The sequence below is a fragment of the Rhipicephalus microplus genome, chromosome X (assembly GCF_043290135.1).
Source record: "Rhipicephalus microplus isolate Deutch F79 chromosome X, USDA_Rmic, whole genome shotgun sequence".
NCBI classification, from domain to species: domain Eukaryota; kingdom Metazoa; phylum Arthropoda; class Arachnida; order Ixodida; family Ixodidae; genus Rhipicephalus; species Rhipicephalus microplus.
In genome coordinates, this window is record NC_134710.1 from 8,443,614 (window position 1) to 8,456,741 (window position 13,128).

General features: G+C 44.5%; 1 protein-coding gene across 1 annotated transcript; it reads right to left on the reverse strand.

Annotated features, from left to right (window-relative positions):
• Positions 1-8,917: 8,917 nt before the first annotated feature.
• Slimp (Seryl-tRNA synthetase-like insect mitochondrial protein) lies at positions 8,918-10,553 on the reverse strand. Its single transcript, XM_037426560.2, has one exon. It carries the CDS (start codon positions 10,376-10,378, stop codon positions 8,999-9,001), a length of 1,380 nt encoding a protein of 459 aa, XP_037282457.2. The 5' UTR covers positions 10,379-10,553; the 3' UTR covers positions 8,918-8,998.
• Positions 10,554-13,128: the final 2,575 nt, after the last annotated feature.

Genomic DNA, 13,128 nt, shown 5'->3' on the forward strand with positions numbered 1-13,128 from the left:
GTTTGGTCCCACAGCCTAACTGGCTAGTAGAGGGACCACTTGTGTGACATACCTACATACTTGCGCAAGCGGTTACACAGCGACAAAGGACCTCAACCTGGATACAATGTTTAAAACAGAAAAACGCAAAAACATATGATTGAACTATACAAAGAAACATAGCGCAGAACATGGCTACTTATAACACAGAATAATAATAGCACTAGAATAATACTAATCATAATAATAATAATAAAATACTAAATGACTATGCAGACGTGTTATTTAGAAAGTTCGCATGAAGTGCATGCTTCATGGCCAATGGAAAATTTCTAGCCTCTTTCACATCAGTCGGTATCGCATTCCATATGAGAGCGCCGTGAAATTCTATGAGCCTTCGACCGTAGGCATTTCTGGCTACTGGTAAATTAAAACAGTGATTCGCTGCAGCTCTTGTACAGCGTGCGGGTAACGTAAAGGTGCTTAATGGGAATGGGTCATCACGTTTTATTATCCCATGCACTATATCAGCAACACTAAACACGTGAACGTGCAGGTAATGTAAAGGTGCTTAATGGGAATGGGTCATCACGTTTTATTATCCCATGCACTATATCAGCAACACTAGACACGTGAACAGAGTCCAGTGGAAGTACACACATAATTTGAAACAGTGGTTTTGCAGTATCCATCCTGTTTGAGTGTGTAATAATCTGGACTGCCCTCTTTTGCAGGCGGCTAATACATTTCAAATGAGTTTTATATGTACTGCCCCACGATGCTATACAGTAGCTCAAGTGACTGTGCACGAATGCAAAATATAGGATGCGCAAAATTGATGCGCCAAAACATTCAATCAATCAATCAATCAATGAAGCTTTATTTTCATAAATAGATATATGCAATTACAGGGATTATTTGGACCGATAGCCTAAAGTGGCTAGTGGACGGTCCAATACAATGTGCAACATAAAAAAGTGTACAGGTCAGCTCTGAGGTAACAACATAAAAAAACAATCATGTGATACAGATAACACAGTAATACATTTTTTCTTGCAGATATGCATACTTATTAGCTTGCAGCTAGTTTCTATACATAGGCACTTATTAAAAAAATACAATGAAAATCGAATCACACACACATGCTTACATGTCTTGACTCCACAGAAAAAATGATTTACATGCCATGCTGAAATTACGTGCCGTTTTAATCTCTAGGGGGACCGTGTTCCATATTTTTGTTCCACTAAACTGTATCAGTCTTTCTCCGTAAACATTAAAACATTTGGGCAGATTGAAATTACCATTCGAAGCATGTCGCGTATTGCGTTTAGGAATTGAAAAAAGATCAGCAGGCAAAGGTGAATTTCTATTAATTATGTTATTTACTGAAACAGCAATTTTGTAGTCACGCAACATCGGAACTGAGAGAATGCGTTGTGATTGGAAAATATTACTTACTGATTCACCTTGGCTTATGATTTTCAGTGTACGCTTTTGAAGTCGCTCAAGAGTTTTTAGATAACTGTTGTACGTCACACCCCACGATTCCAGACAGTAACCTATGTGACAATGACACAATGAAAAGTAGAGTGTGCGGAGAATAGCTTGTGGAAAATATTGGCGAGCTTTTATTAGAGAATAGCAGCCATAGGCTAGCTTTGCGCACACACTTTGTACTTGCTCATGCCAGTGTAAGTGTTCATCAAAAGTGACGCCTAAATATTTAAAACAAGGAACTTGTTGAATAGGAGTGTTGTTTATTGTTAGGTTAAGAGATTCAGCGTCAATATGTTTCCTACGAGAGTGAAACACCATATACTTTGTTTTAGTACAGTTAACAGTCAGCTGATTCCTGGCAAACCATTCCGAAATGTTCGATAAATCGGTCATCGCGTCATTTTGTAAATCTGCTAAGGAGTGTCCTGTGAAAACTAAAACAGTGTCGTCCGCGTACATCAGTGCCCTTGACCTTTGTAGGGATCGCGGGACATCATTAATATAAAGAGAGAACATTCACGGGCTTTTAGTAGTGTGTGACACCCATATGCTAGCTTGGAGCATGTCTTTTCTATATGCGATTTCCAGTTCATGTCCGAGTCAAACATGACCCCTAAGTACTTAAACGAGGCTACTGGCTGTAGCAGTGCCGTATCTAAAACCAAGTTGAAACCTGCAAAGTCGAGTTCTTTTTTCCTAGAGTGAAAGACCATGTATTTAGTTTTCTCTGTGTTGATATTAAGGTGGTTTCGTTTAAACCATACTTGTACTCTCTGTAACTCTTCGTTGATTTTATCTTCGATGTCTCTTAAGCTGTCACCAACAAAGATTAGTGCCGTATCGTCTGCGTACATTAAAGCTTCTGAATATAGTAGGATGGAGGGAAAATCGTTAACGTACAGGGAAAAAAGAGTGGGTCCAATAACTGAGCCTTGTGGTACCCCGGAGACTATTGATTAAGTAGAGGACTCGACGCCATTCATCACTACTTGCTATCGCCGCCGCCTCAATGATGAGCCTTACACTATCGTTAGAGTGATTAGCCAGCACAGTTGTTTTATCAAACACAGGCTGGCACTTGCATTCTGTGCAATGAGTCGCCAGGAAACCATCAGATCCTTTTTTTACTTTCTGGTTATGTTCAGGTAATCACACATTAAGGCATCTGTCTGACTGTCCGACGTAACTGACCGCAGGTGCAGGGTACTTCATATACTGGCTTCTTCACACATTGAACAAACCTATTCCGGTGCTTAATTTTACACTCGTTAGGAGGCCTTCTTACAGGATAAGTATTTGCACATAACTGCAACAACTTATTCTGCACAGAAAATACCACCGAGACACCCGCTTTCTGACCAATTTTGTTTAAGTTGTGTGAAATTCCATGCATGTATGGGATCACAACCACTTTATCACTCTAGGCTGCCTGAGAAACAGTCCCTCTAAGAGGCTTTTGACGCTGTTCAAGTGCACGAGATCCCCGAAAATGGATCCCTGAGGTTCTTGGACCTGAGGCTTTCGTTTTCAAGTAGCCATATATGTCGGAGCTACGAGCCTCGTTTTAAAAAAACCTTTGTTGCCTTTCGCCTCGGAATATAGCAAGCTGGTCAAGCACGGCGTTGTTTGTGCTTGTTCGTCTAACGCTCTCACGAAGTCATGCCATCATTGAATTCAAAAAAGTTTCAGAGGGCAGATAGCCTGTATGAGGGCAGCTGGGTATCCTAGCCACTTGCTGGTATTCGTATCAGGAAAACTGCGAAAAGACTCTAAAGTCAGTGCCACGTGCACTGTTTCTATTATTTTACTATCGTTGCGAACATGAGCCGTTTCTTTTTTTACTGAAGCATATATAGCCCTGAAAATTGTAATGCTCATCTTTTGAAAATTTTTTACTTCAGGTACCTATTTATCACTCGATAATAGCTATCAAATCTCATGTTGCAGACGAGCACTTCCTCACACAACAAAATTCTGCTTCAGTATATTCCTCATTACGTTATCTGAATACTGGCCAAAAGCTATGATTCTAGATATTGAGGTTGCTGATAAAAAAGGAACATAAGTACAAAAGAGCATGTTTTGAGATAATCACATGTAAAGCTGAAAATTGGCATTATTCAATATTCAAACGCATTAAATAGGTACCAGCCAGATACTCATCACCAATATCATTTTTTCTTTTTATGTTGAAACGTCTTGCCTGGCGAGCCTCATTTGTCGCCTGCTATGCAGCACAGTACTGTCGAAGCAGTTCAAGGGTGTGTAGGCCCTGCACTGTGCAGTGCCCAGGGTAATTTCCAAAATAGTTCAGCACATTAACACGGGTTATATTGCTATTATTAAAAGTGAACACAGCATCAAGAGTACATATTTACAGTGTTTCTTTTGTAACACGCTCCCACACGACAATCCAATGACTTGTTACGCTTTAGAAATTTCTCATGGAGGCATTTAGCAAGTAATTCGGGATGAGCTTAACAGCCTCAATAACAGATGCTCAAAGGTGTTCTTTATGAACGAATGGTTCACCATTTAACTGGGCTTAGTTGAATTCACACAAAATTTGAGCATCCTTCGAGCAAACGACGCGTATCCTTTGATGCCATGTGAAACTATGTAAAGTGGATAGCTTTTCACATGTCCTTTAAGCTGGCTCTATTCCTTTTATTGGCCCAACAATAATCTTTGGTCCTTGCCAATGACTAAGACGTCCGCAACAAAACAGAGATTTCCTGAGAGAAAGCCTTATTCCTCTGCTTTCTCTTGTTTTCGCAGTTCTGGGTTCATTCTTTTCTGAATGTGCCAAATGCTTTTCAGCTTCCAAACTTCTCCATGTGTCTATGATGCTTGAACTGCAAGGAATCCCTTGCTATGCGAGTATGGAGTCATGACAGGCCACTGCACAAGTTTTGAACTATGTCATTTTTAGAGAAAAAAAAATCATACTAGAGCAAACAAACGGCTGATTCTGGTTCAGAAAAAGCTGCAGATTTCAAATAAAATAAAAAAAGACATTTTTCAATATTTTTGCTTACTGTGTCCCCTTAGGCCGCGTTCACACTGAGCATTCCGGCTGCCGAAAGTGCTCCGAATCCGGTTCGGCGGCGGCGAGATCCGCCGAAAGGGCCTTCTCCGCGCTGATTGCTCTCGGACCGATTTTTGTGGCATCTGCCGCCGAATCGGTCACCGCGGACTAATAGGAGCGCTAGTCAAGGAATTTTGAAAAATGGCGGCCAAGCCCTACTCACTTGTTATGCCGCAGTGCATGTAACTGAATGTTGAAACCAACGGGAGTTTAACCTGCTCTGTGCCTACTTCGCCTCCATATTTCGTGAGAGGTGACCGAGCTTGCTGTTGGCGTGACCGAGCTTGTTGCGGTCTTGCAAAGCAAAACGAACCCACCAACGCCGCTGGCGTCGGTGGTTTTTTTGCTCTTAGTGCATTACAAGACATCCACTTGCCAGCAAAGTAAGCAGTACTGTCTTTTCTTTCTTCTTGCGTACGAGAATCGTAGAAGTATACACCACCGGATAGCGTAGTAGCATTGGCGAGCCGCGACAACAACCGGGTGACAGCGCATCCATCCCGCGTTCGCCCCGTAGTCGGCGGCGCGGGGCCCGTCCAGTGCAAACGACGCTGCTTTTCGGCGGCAGGGGAATTTCGGTCGCTGTAGAAAGCGGATGTTTCAGTGTGAACTAGGCATTAAAGTGTTATGTCAAGGGGGAAAGGTGTTCTTCAAGTGTTCAGACAATCAGTGACAACTCTGAATCCAACCCCAAGGCAACCTACTGTGAAAGTACTAAGAAATCGTTCACAAATCTCAAGAATGAGAAATTGGGTTCCTGGGAACCACTGCTGCAAAACAAATTGAAAACAAATGCAAGGGTAGTAGGGGCTTGCCTGGTCATTGCCAAACATGTATTTCGAATTTCCTGAAAAAGGGAAAGAAGGCACTTGCTCGGGATTTTACGGCAGCTGTGCACACTAGAACAAAGCTTCTTCTTGGTTGTGTTTAGGCTCGCTGGATGGTCACAGGTCGTGTTCGGGAGGTTCTGATTAGTTACTTGACCAAAATTGCAGTTTGGAGCAACATTTTTTTTTTTTTTGGTGCAATGGGAGCGACACTTCTATCCCTGGTAGAGCATCAGATGTATTGTGAAGGTCACAGGTTGAGTATTTATTTATGGGAAGTGTTTTTCTTGTCTACATTGATTTCCCTTTGTCTCACAATCATTACACTTTTTCAAGCAAAGCCCCCTATACATTTTTGCTTCATAAGGTTGGGTCTAACAAAGATAAGTATACAATCTATTTCTCTTCTTTTGTTCATTGCACTTCTGCTAGTATGCTTCATGTTTATATGGTCATATGAAAGCAGTAAGGTAGAATCACATGCAAACATGAGCTAGTATTAAAACAGTAATTGTTGTTCCTGAATACCCCTCTAGGAATGATTCCTGGGCATATATGAGATTTTACATCCCAAAACCACAACATGATTATGTAGAATGCAGTAGTGGAGGACTTTGGAAAATTCAACCATTCGGTGTCCTTGAATGTGCAGCGCAGTAGATCATTTCGCCTGCACTGAGATGTGACCACAGCAGCTGGGATCCAACCCATGGCCTTCCGAGTCAGTAGCCACTGTTCCACCGCAGTGCTGAAGCCTTGCATTCATATCAATGCAGAAGAGCTATACGCCAAACAAGCTATCTGACCGGAAAATAAGTACTGTGACCACAACATCAGGCATGGTGCTTTAATAGGTAGCAAACCAAAGGATTTTATTTTGATCAATTAATCAATCAATCTATTCTTATTTATCCATTCAGCTGTCTACATGAGTGCTCTTGTATTTGTCTCATACTAAAATTGGCACTGGAGGATGTGTGTACGAAGCATACGAGTGACAGGGCACAGCATGAATAACATGACATGCCAGTTGCGAACATCGTAAACACCACGCCCCCCCCCCCCCCCCCAAGTCACGTGTGGCACATACCCACCTACCACAGCCCATGGTAGGTGGGTGTGTGCCACACGTGACGCGAACCAAAGAACAGGGAGTTTTAGAGGACAATAGCAATTGCTGTGGTTTTATGTGCCATAACCTGGATATTACTATGAGGCACACCATGGTGATGGACTCTGGATCGATATTGACTTCCAAGGGTTCCTTAACATGCACCCAAATTTAACCACACGGATGTTTTTTTTTTTTTTTTTCATTTTGCCCTCATCGAAACACAACCGCTATGGCTGGTAATCGAGCCCACGCCCTCAAACTTAGCAGCATGACACTTTATGAGCGAAGCTATCACAGCGGGTAGTCTTATAATGCATCTTGTGTGACCAGCCGCTTTGTGTGCTAGACAAAAGAAAAACGTATTGCTGGTTATAGTTGGCAATTTAATTTAGCAGGCAAGCGCTCACAAACACGTAGCAGTCACCCTGAGCCAGCAACCATGTGGCACAGCTTGTAAAGTGTTTTACATGAGCTGCTGTGGTGGCAGTTGCCAACTTTAAACTGTGATGATAGTGTTTGTAAAATTTCAATTGTAATTGCAGTGTTAGCTATCCATTCTTACAATGACGTAAAAAAAAATGCTACATATGCATGCCTGCAACTCAGCAAGCTATTTTCATGTGTTGCTTGTCTCCGCAGTAATATACGCCATTGGACGCTGTTTACGTAATGCACATAAGCACACCGTAGCATATACTTGGTTTCCATAAAAATGAAATCTGTGAAGCAAGTACCTGCGTTACATCAGAGCATAAGCTACAATTTAGCAGCCAGGGGTCTCTAACACGCACACGCCCCGCCGCAGTGGTCTAGTGGCGAAGGTACTCGGCTGCTGACCCACAGGTCGCGGGATCGAATCGGCTGCAGCGGCTGCCTTTCTGATGGAGGTGGAAATGTTGCAGACCCGTGTGCTCAGATTTGGGTGAACGTTAAAGAACCTCAGGTGGTTGAAATTTCCGGAGCCCTCCACTACGGCATCTCTCATAATCGTATGGTGGTTTTGGGACGTTAAACCCCACATATCAATTAATCAATCTAACACGCACACCTTTTGCCAGTGACTAACGGCTTCACAAGAAATAAAGTTTTGTGACTTTGAAAATTGCATTATTTTTTATTTGACCATGGCAATTACTAACAATTTGTTTCAGTAAGCTGTAGAAACCAAAACTGGTCTCAAGCATTTCTTTTTGGGGTCGTCTGTCGTGATGCACCCCATGGAGTCACTAAGAGTTGAAACATCACTGTAAAACAAAAACTCTACATTTCAGAACTTGCGTCTAGATTTCAGTCATTGTGGAGATGAGTGTTGATATGTTTCTTGAAACCTGACATCAAATCACCTTCCAAAATGACTCATATATGGGACATGGGAAGAGTTCTTCAATCCCACCGTTGGGTAACATTTTCAACCCCCCCCCCCCCCCCGCTTTCACCTCTATCTTCATTACCTTGGCCTTTGAGAAATTCGTAAGGTGTGCCCGCCTCTGTTTGGATTGGAGGAGAGGGTATAAAGCATATACACACAGGCACTAAAGCTAAAGACATCAGTTGCAGTCTTGAGAAAAACAAGGGCACTTGTCGAAACACCGACTCCAGCCACGGAGGAAGAAATATTTAGAAGGTGAAACTCTTGTTAGAACAGGCGCCAGCGGGTGTCCACATAATGTTGCATAAAATACAAAAATAACATGCTCCAACAAAAACATTTTAGTTGGCGGCGCAAAGCCTCAACCACGAGAAAAGGAGGCACTACCGGCCGAGTGCGGCCGCGCTCTGCATCCCCGCTCTATGACTGCAGCAGAACGCGAGCAGCACGCAACCAGCTCACACGGAAACTGAAACAGCGGCAATTCTCTGTTGTTCTACAAGATTTCACCAGCATGAATTGGCGCTTTGGCAATGTGACATTATGTGGTTGCCTCTAGGGGCACTGCTGCACCTCCCAGGTGTTTCTTTTTCCGAAACTCCAGCACACACCCCATTTATGAATTTTTTATTGCAAGCTTCCATCTTCCTTGTCTTGCCTTTCTTTTGGATTAACCCAGCCTTTGTTGGACTAAATTTCATTTCTGCTGCCTTCTAAATGAGATGCCTGCTTTAGGCAACACTGTAGCTGATGTGCCTTGTAGGCCCATGACGTGCACACAACCAGTGAATTTTACAAAGATGCTTACTCACTTCTCATAAAATTTGGCTCAAAGCAGGAAGTTTGGCATAAGCAGCTCTTCGTTTACTGCTTTACATGACATCGATTCACACAATAAGAGGCTAATTTTGCTAAATATGCATGAAGGTATATCAATTTGCATATCCTAATCTGAATTTGACAGTACCTTGGTTGATTATATCATGACAAGAAATAGACTACATTATTGATTAGCAATATCCAATGAATACATGGACAAGTTTGTAGAACCTTTACTTTATTGTGGCCGCACGGATATGTTCCACCTCGCCAATTCAGCCACGAGAGGAGCTTTCACAAGCTTAGCTGAGGGCTGCAGGGAAGCTGAACTCTCGTTCCCCCATCTGTCTGTTTTCCATAATGCATGCCACCAAAGCATGCACATTGGTAATGCAAGCATAAGCAGTCTGCAAAAATTCTGCATCAGATGCCTTGGTCCCAGAAACCATAATCAGCCGTCTGCTCACAAAATCGTCGTGTAAGCTCAGGAAGCCACTCGGAACATACCTGTTTTGTGCAGATGACCAAACCTCAATAGACACGCGCAGGCTTTCTATGAAGCTAAGCTCTGGCGGATCTGCAAGAACAAGGCGAAAGGGCAGTTCCAGCTCTTGGTACCACTGCTTGACAGCCAGCAGCAACTTTTCAAATGCGGGCATTAAGTCGTGACGACGGGAAGCCAAAAACGCAGTCACCATTGTAGATTGGGTGAGCGAGAAGAGACCAGGCAGGCGTGCGTCGCACTTGGCTATGTACCGGCGGCCGACTGTGTGGAAACTCACAGGCACGTCCTTGGGTTGGCGCCGGGTCAGGTAGCCCGCAAACGACTCCAATGCGGAAGATCCAACCAGGTGCATGTGGTGGCCACCACTGTGTTCCTTGTTCTCTATGACCATGGTGTGGTCGAGGTTGTTTGGGTCGACGCCACAACCCTCGAACACGGTGTCCACAACCCAGTCCGGTCCGCTCATTGGTGTACTGCCCAGTGCCAGTAAGCGTTCACTGAAAAACCTGCATAGCTGCAGATGAAGCAATGCCGGCTTGCCCTTGAGGTAGCACAGCCGAGGCTCGTGCCGAAGGATTATGTCTGCGCCGCCGACGTCCACATGCGATGTTGGGTGAAGCGGACACGGCCGACTGCAGTATTCGGCGCACTGCGACTTGATTGCTTCGCTCGGCTCTTGGACGAAGTTGGGAAGTCGCAGCAGCAAGGGGATGATTTCTTCCTCTTTCGCATACAAAGACTGCTTCACTTCCCGCTCGGTCACGTAGTGGGTCTGAAGCTGTGCTTTAAGCTCCGATTCACTTCTCTGCTCGCCTGTGCTTGTTTTCCAGCTGTCTGCCAATGCTCGCGTCAGTTGTAAGATCTCCACCTGCACCCTTTTCAATTCATTCTTTACAATTCTGTATGAGGGCAGTTTCGTGCTCAAGGTGGATACGTCTAAGTCGATGTTCCTCAACTGCAGAGTTTTCTGCAACGCCGGGAGATCGTTAATTATTTTGTCAATTTCAATGTACGGTAGCAGAAGCGCTCGCCTGTTTCGCGCTTCCTTGCCGCGAATGTACAGTGCCGATGTCCGCATATCTGTCATTGCTCGTGCAAAGAATGCCTCGGCCCACCGGCAAGGCAGCCGCATAACGCGGTAATTCATGACTAGTGCTACTGCCGACATTTTGTCCATCTGTAGTACATTCTAGCAAACAGAGTTAGCGCTACTTACGCACTCAGGCACGTGCATCGATTCGTTACTAACTTCATAACAACTTTCTGTGGAGAGCGAAAGATAGCGTAGGGAGCACCAACAGGTTAGCTAACGGTACAGTCACAGCCGTAGCCTTCTAGATTTCCCTTGCCTGCTGGATGAGCGCGAAACGCCCGCTATCTATGGCAGCGCTGCCTACGTAGCGGTAAGGGTTTTTGTACTTGGCCTTCGAGATTAGTACTTTAGCGCTTGCTACTAATTTTAAAGGCTATGCTTTGTATTGAAAAAGTTGCCTGCTGAATGACAGCGTCACTTACTTAAGGTTCATTTTAATTACATTTACGCTTTTTTAAAACGTTTTACGTTATTTTTGTTGCATATAAGTTCCAAAAACGTTCAAACTTATTTAAAGACACCCTTACTTAGGTAGCGCCATCACTATAGTTCCGACGACGGCCGCTTTCCAAGTGACCGCCGACACAGTGACACAGTGTACCGCCGATAATCCAGCAGGGAAATATAAGAGCCGTGTATAAAAGGCTATGTTAACTCTATGCTAGAAGGTGGCAGTAAAGTGAACGAGGCGGCCGCGCAGTATCTCGGCTGATTCTACGGCGGGTGACAGTAGCGGCGGCGCTGTAGTTTTATGGTACTAAAGATGTCAAGAGCGTCTGCATTGGGAGCACGCGCGCCGTAGCCTGCGAAAGCGTGTATTTGCTCGTTTTTAGCGCGTTTAATGTGTTTCTGAGCTTTTATCAGAGTATGCACACCTGCTAAGCGCCATGGTGCACGGGTGAATATGCAGACACGCCGAAATTACGTCGATACATTCACTGTTTCATGAACCTGCAAAAAAAAAAAAAATGTACAATCGGTATTTGCACGAATCCGCCTAGCTTCTCGCTCAAGTAGCGCGTTGAGCTGCGCTACATCATAAGTGGCTACTGGTGAACTACAAAGAGATAAGTATCAAAAACCGCGATTGAATCATGCGCCCGTTATATCGGTAGTTTCTATATCAAGAGTACTGTTGTTCATATAGGTCTTCATGCGCTCGATTGTTTCATGAGAAACCCGAGTTTAAGTAACGTTGTCACAACATTTATATCGGTGACGACTCAGTTATATCATGCCAGTTTTGCGGAAGATAATAATTATTGCTTTCTGAAATGCTTTCTTGTTCTAACTGCATGCTTTCGCGCCCACTTTGCTTCATTTATGTAAACTCCAGGAGGCCGAGCCAGGGAGCCGAGCTGAAAGAATGCCTGTACCTCCTAGTCAAAAACTCTGTGCAAAAAGGGTTATCTGAAATATATTTAAAAGCGCCAGTTGTATATATATATTACCCATTTGTTATTTTGCGTAAATTCACTGAAACCAGTTCTCATTTTGTATCGACAGCTTAAATTGTGCTGATTTCTAAATATTCTATTGGCGTAACGCCATTGCAAGCCAGGAAATTTATGATGATGTTTAGTATATTATAGGTGTAGTTCTTGTTAAGTGACAAAATAGTAAGCAGGGAGTGGTGCATTTGGTTTTGAAAAATTGAGCTTGTATATGTACACAGTAAACACACACACACACACACAGATATATATATATATATATATATATATATATATATATATATATATATATATATATATATATATATATATATATATATATATATATATAGTAGTGAAGAGGAATGCCCACTACCCAAGCGACATCGACACGTTCGCGCGAGGCGCGAGCTGGGACTGCCTGGTTGCTGCTGCGACGAGCCCGTATATTCGGCCAGCTCTTGCTGCTTCTGTCCTGACGCTGCTACCTCTTATCGTCTTGCATTTACATTATATTTTGGTGGAGGCTGCTGCGGTTTACCCCGACCCTGGAATTGCGTAGCCGAAAGCTGCCGTCCGTCATGCCTGACGACGCTGTCTTCATTCCCCCCCCCCCCCCCCCCCCCCGGGCTTCGCCACCCAGGGGCTGTCCCGGTGCCCAGCTCCTGCGTGAACCCGACATCTTCAGCGGCACAGACGAGAAAGACGTTGAAGATTGGCTGGAATCCTACGAACGAGCCAGCGCTACCAACAAATGGGATGATGCCATGAAACTGGGTATCGTGATGTTTTATTTAACGGGTGTCGCCAAGCTGTGGTACAGAAACCACGAGACGGACATTCCTACTTGGACGACCTTCAAGACCTGCATCACAGCTGTTTTTGGACGCTCAAGGGTGCATAAACTTCGCGCAGAACAACGCCTACGAAGCCGGTCCCAACAAACTGGTGAGGAATTCACCAGCTACATCGAGGACATCCTCGACCTCTGCCGGCGTGTTGACCCGACGATGCTGGAAACTGACAAGGTACGACACATTATGAAAGGCACTTCCGACGACGCCTTTCAAATGCTCCTCTCGAAAAACCCGGCCAGTGTCTCGGAGATCATCGAGCTGTGTCAGAGTTTTGACGAACTCCGACGACAGCGTCTTCTCACGCGACACCATAACGTCCCGGATGACACCCTCTCAAGCTTAACAACCACCTCTGACCATCACTCGCTGCTATTGCAGATCAAGGAGTTTGTTCGCGCTGAGGTCGCTCGTCAGCTGTCGCTGCTATCAACAGCCGGCCAACCACCATCACATCTGCCAGCGAACATTCGTGAGGTCATCCAGGAGCAAGTTTGCGCGGCTCTGCCACCTGCCCGTGACACTTCGCCGTTGTCGACCCCTGTGG

What these genes read in the sequence shown, in the direction of transcription:
- Slimp (XM_037426560.2), bottom strand. Translation starts at nt 10,378, where the DNA reads ATGGACAAAATGTCGGCAGTAGCACTAGTCATGAATTACCGCGTTATG.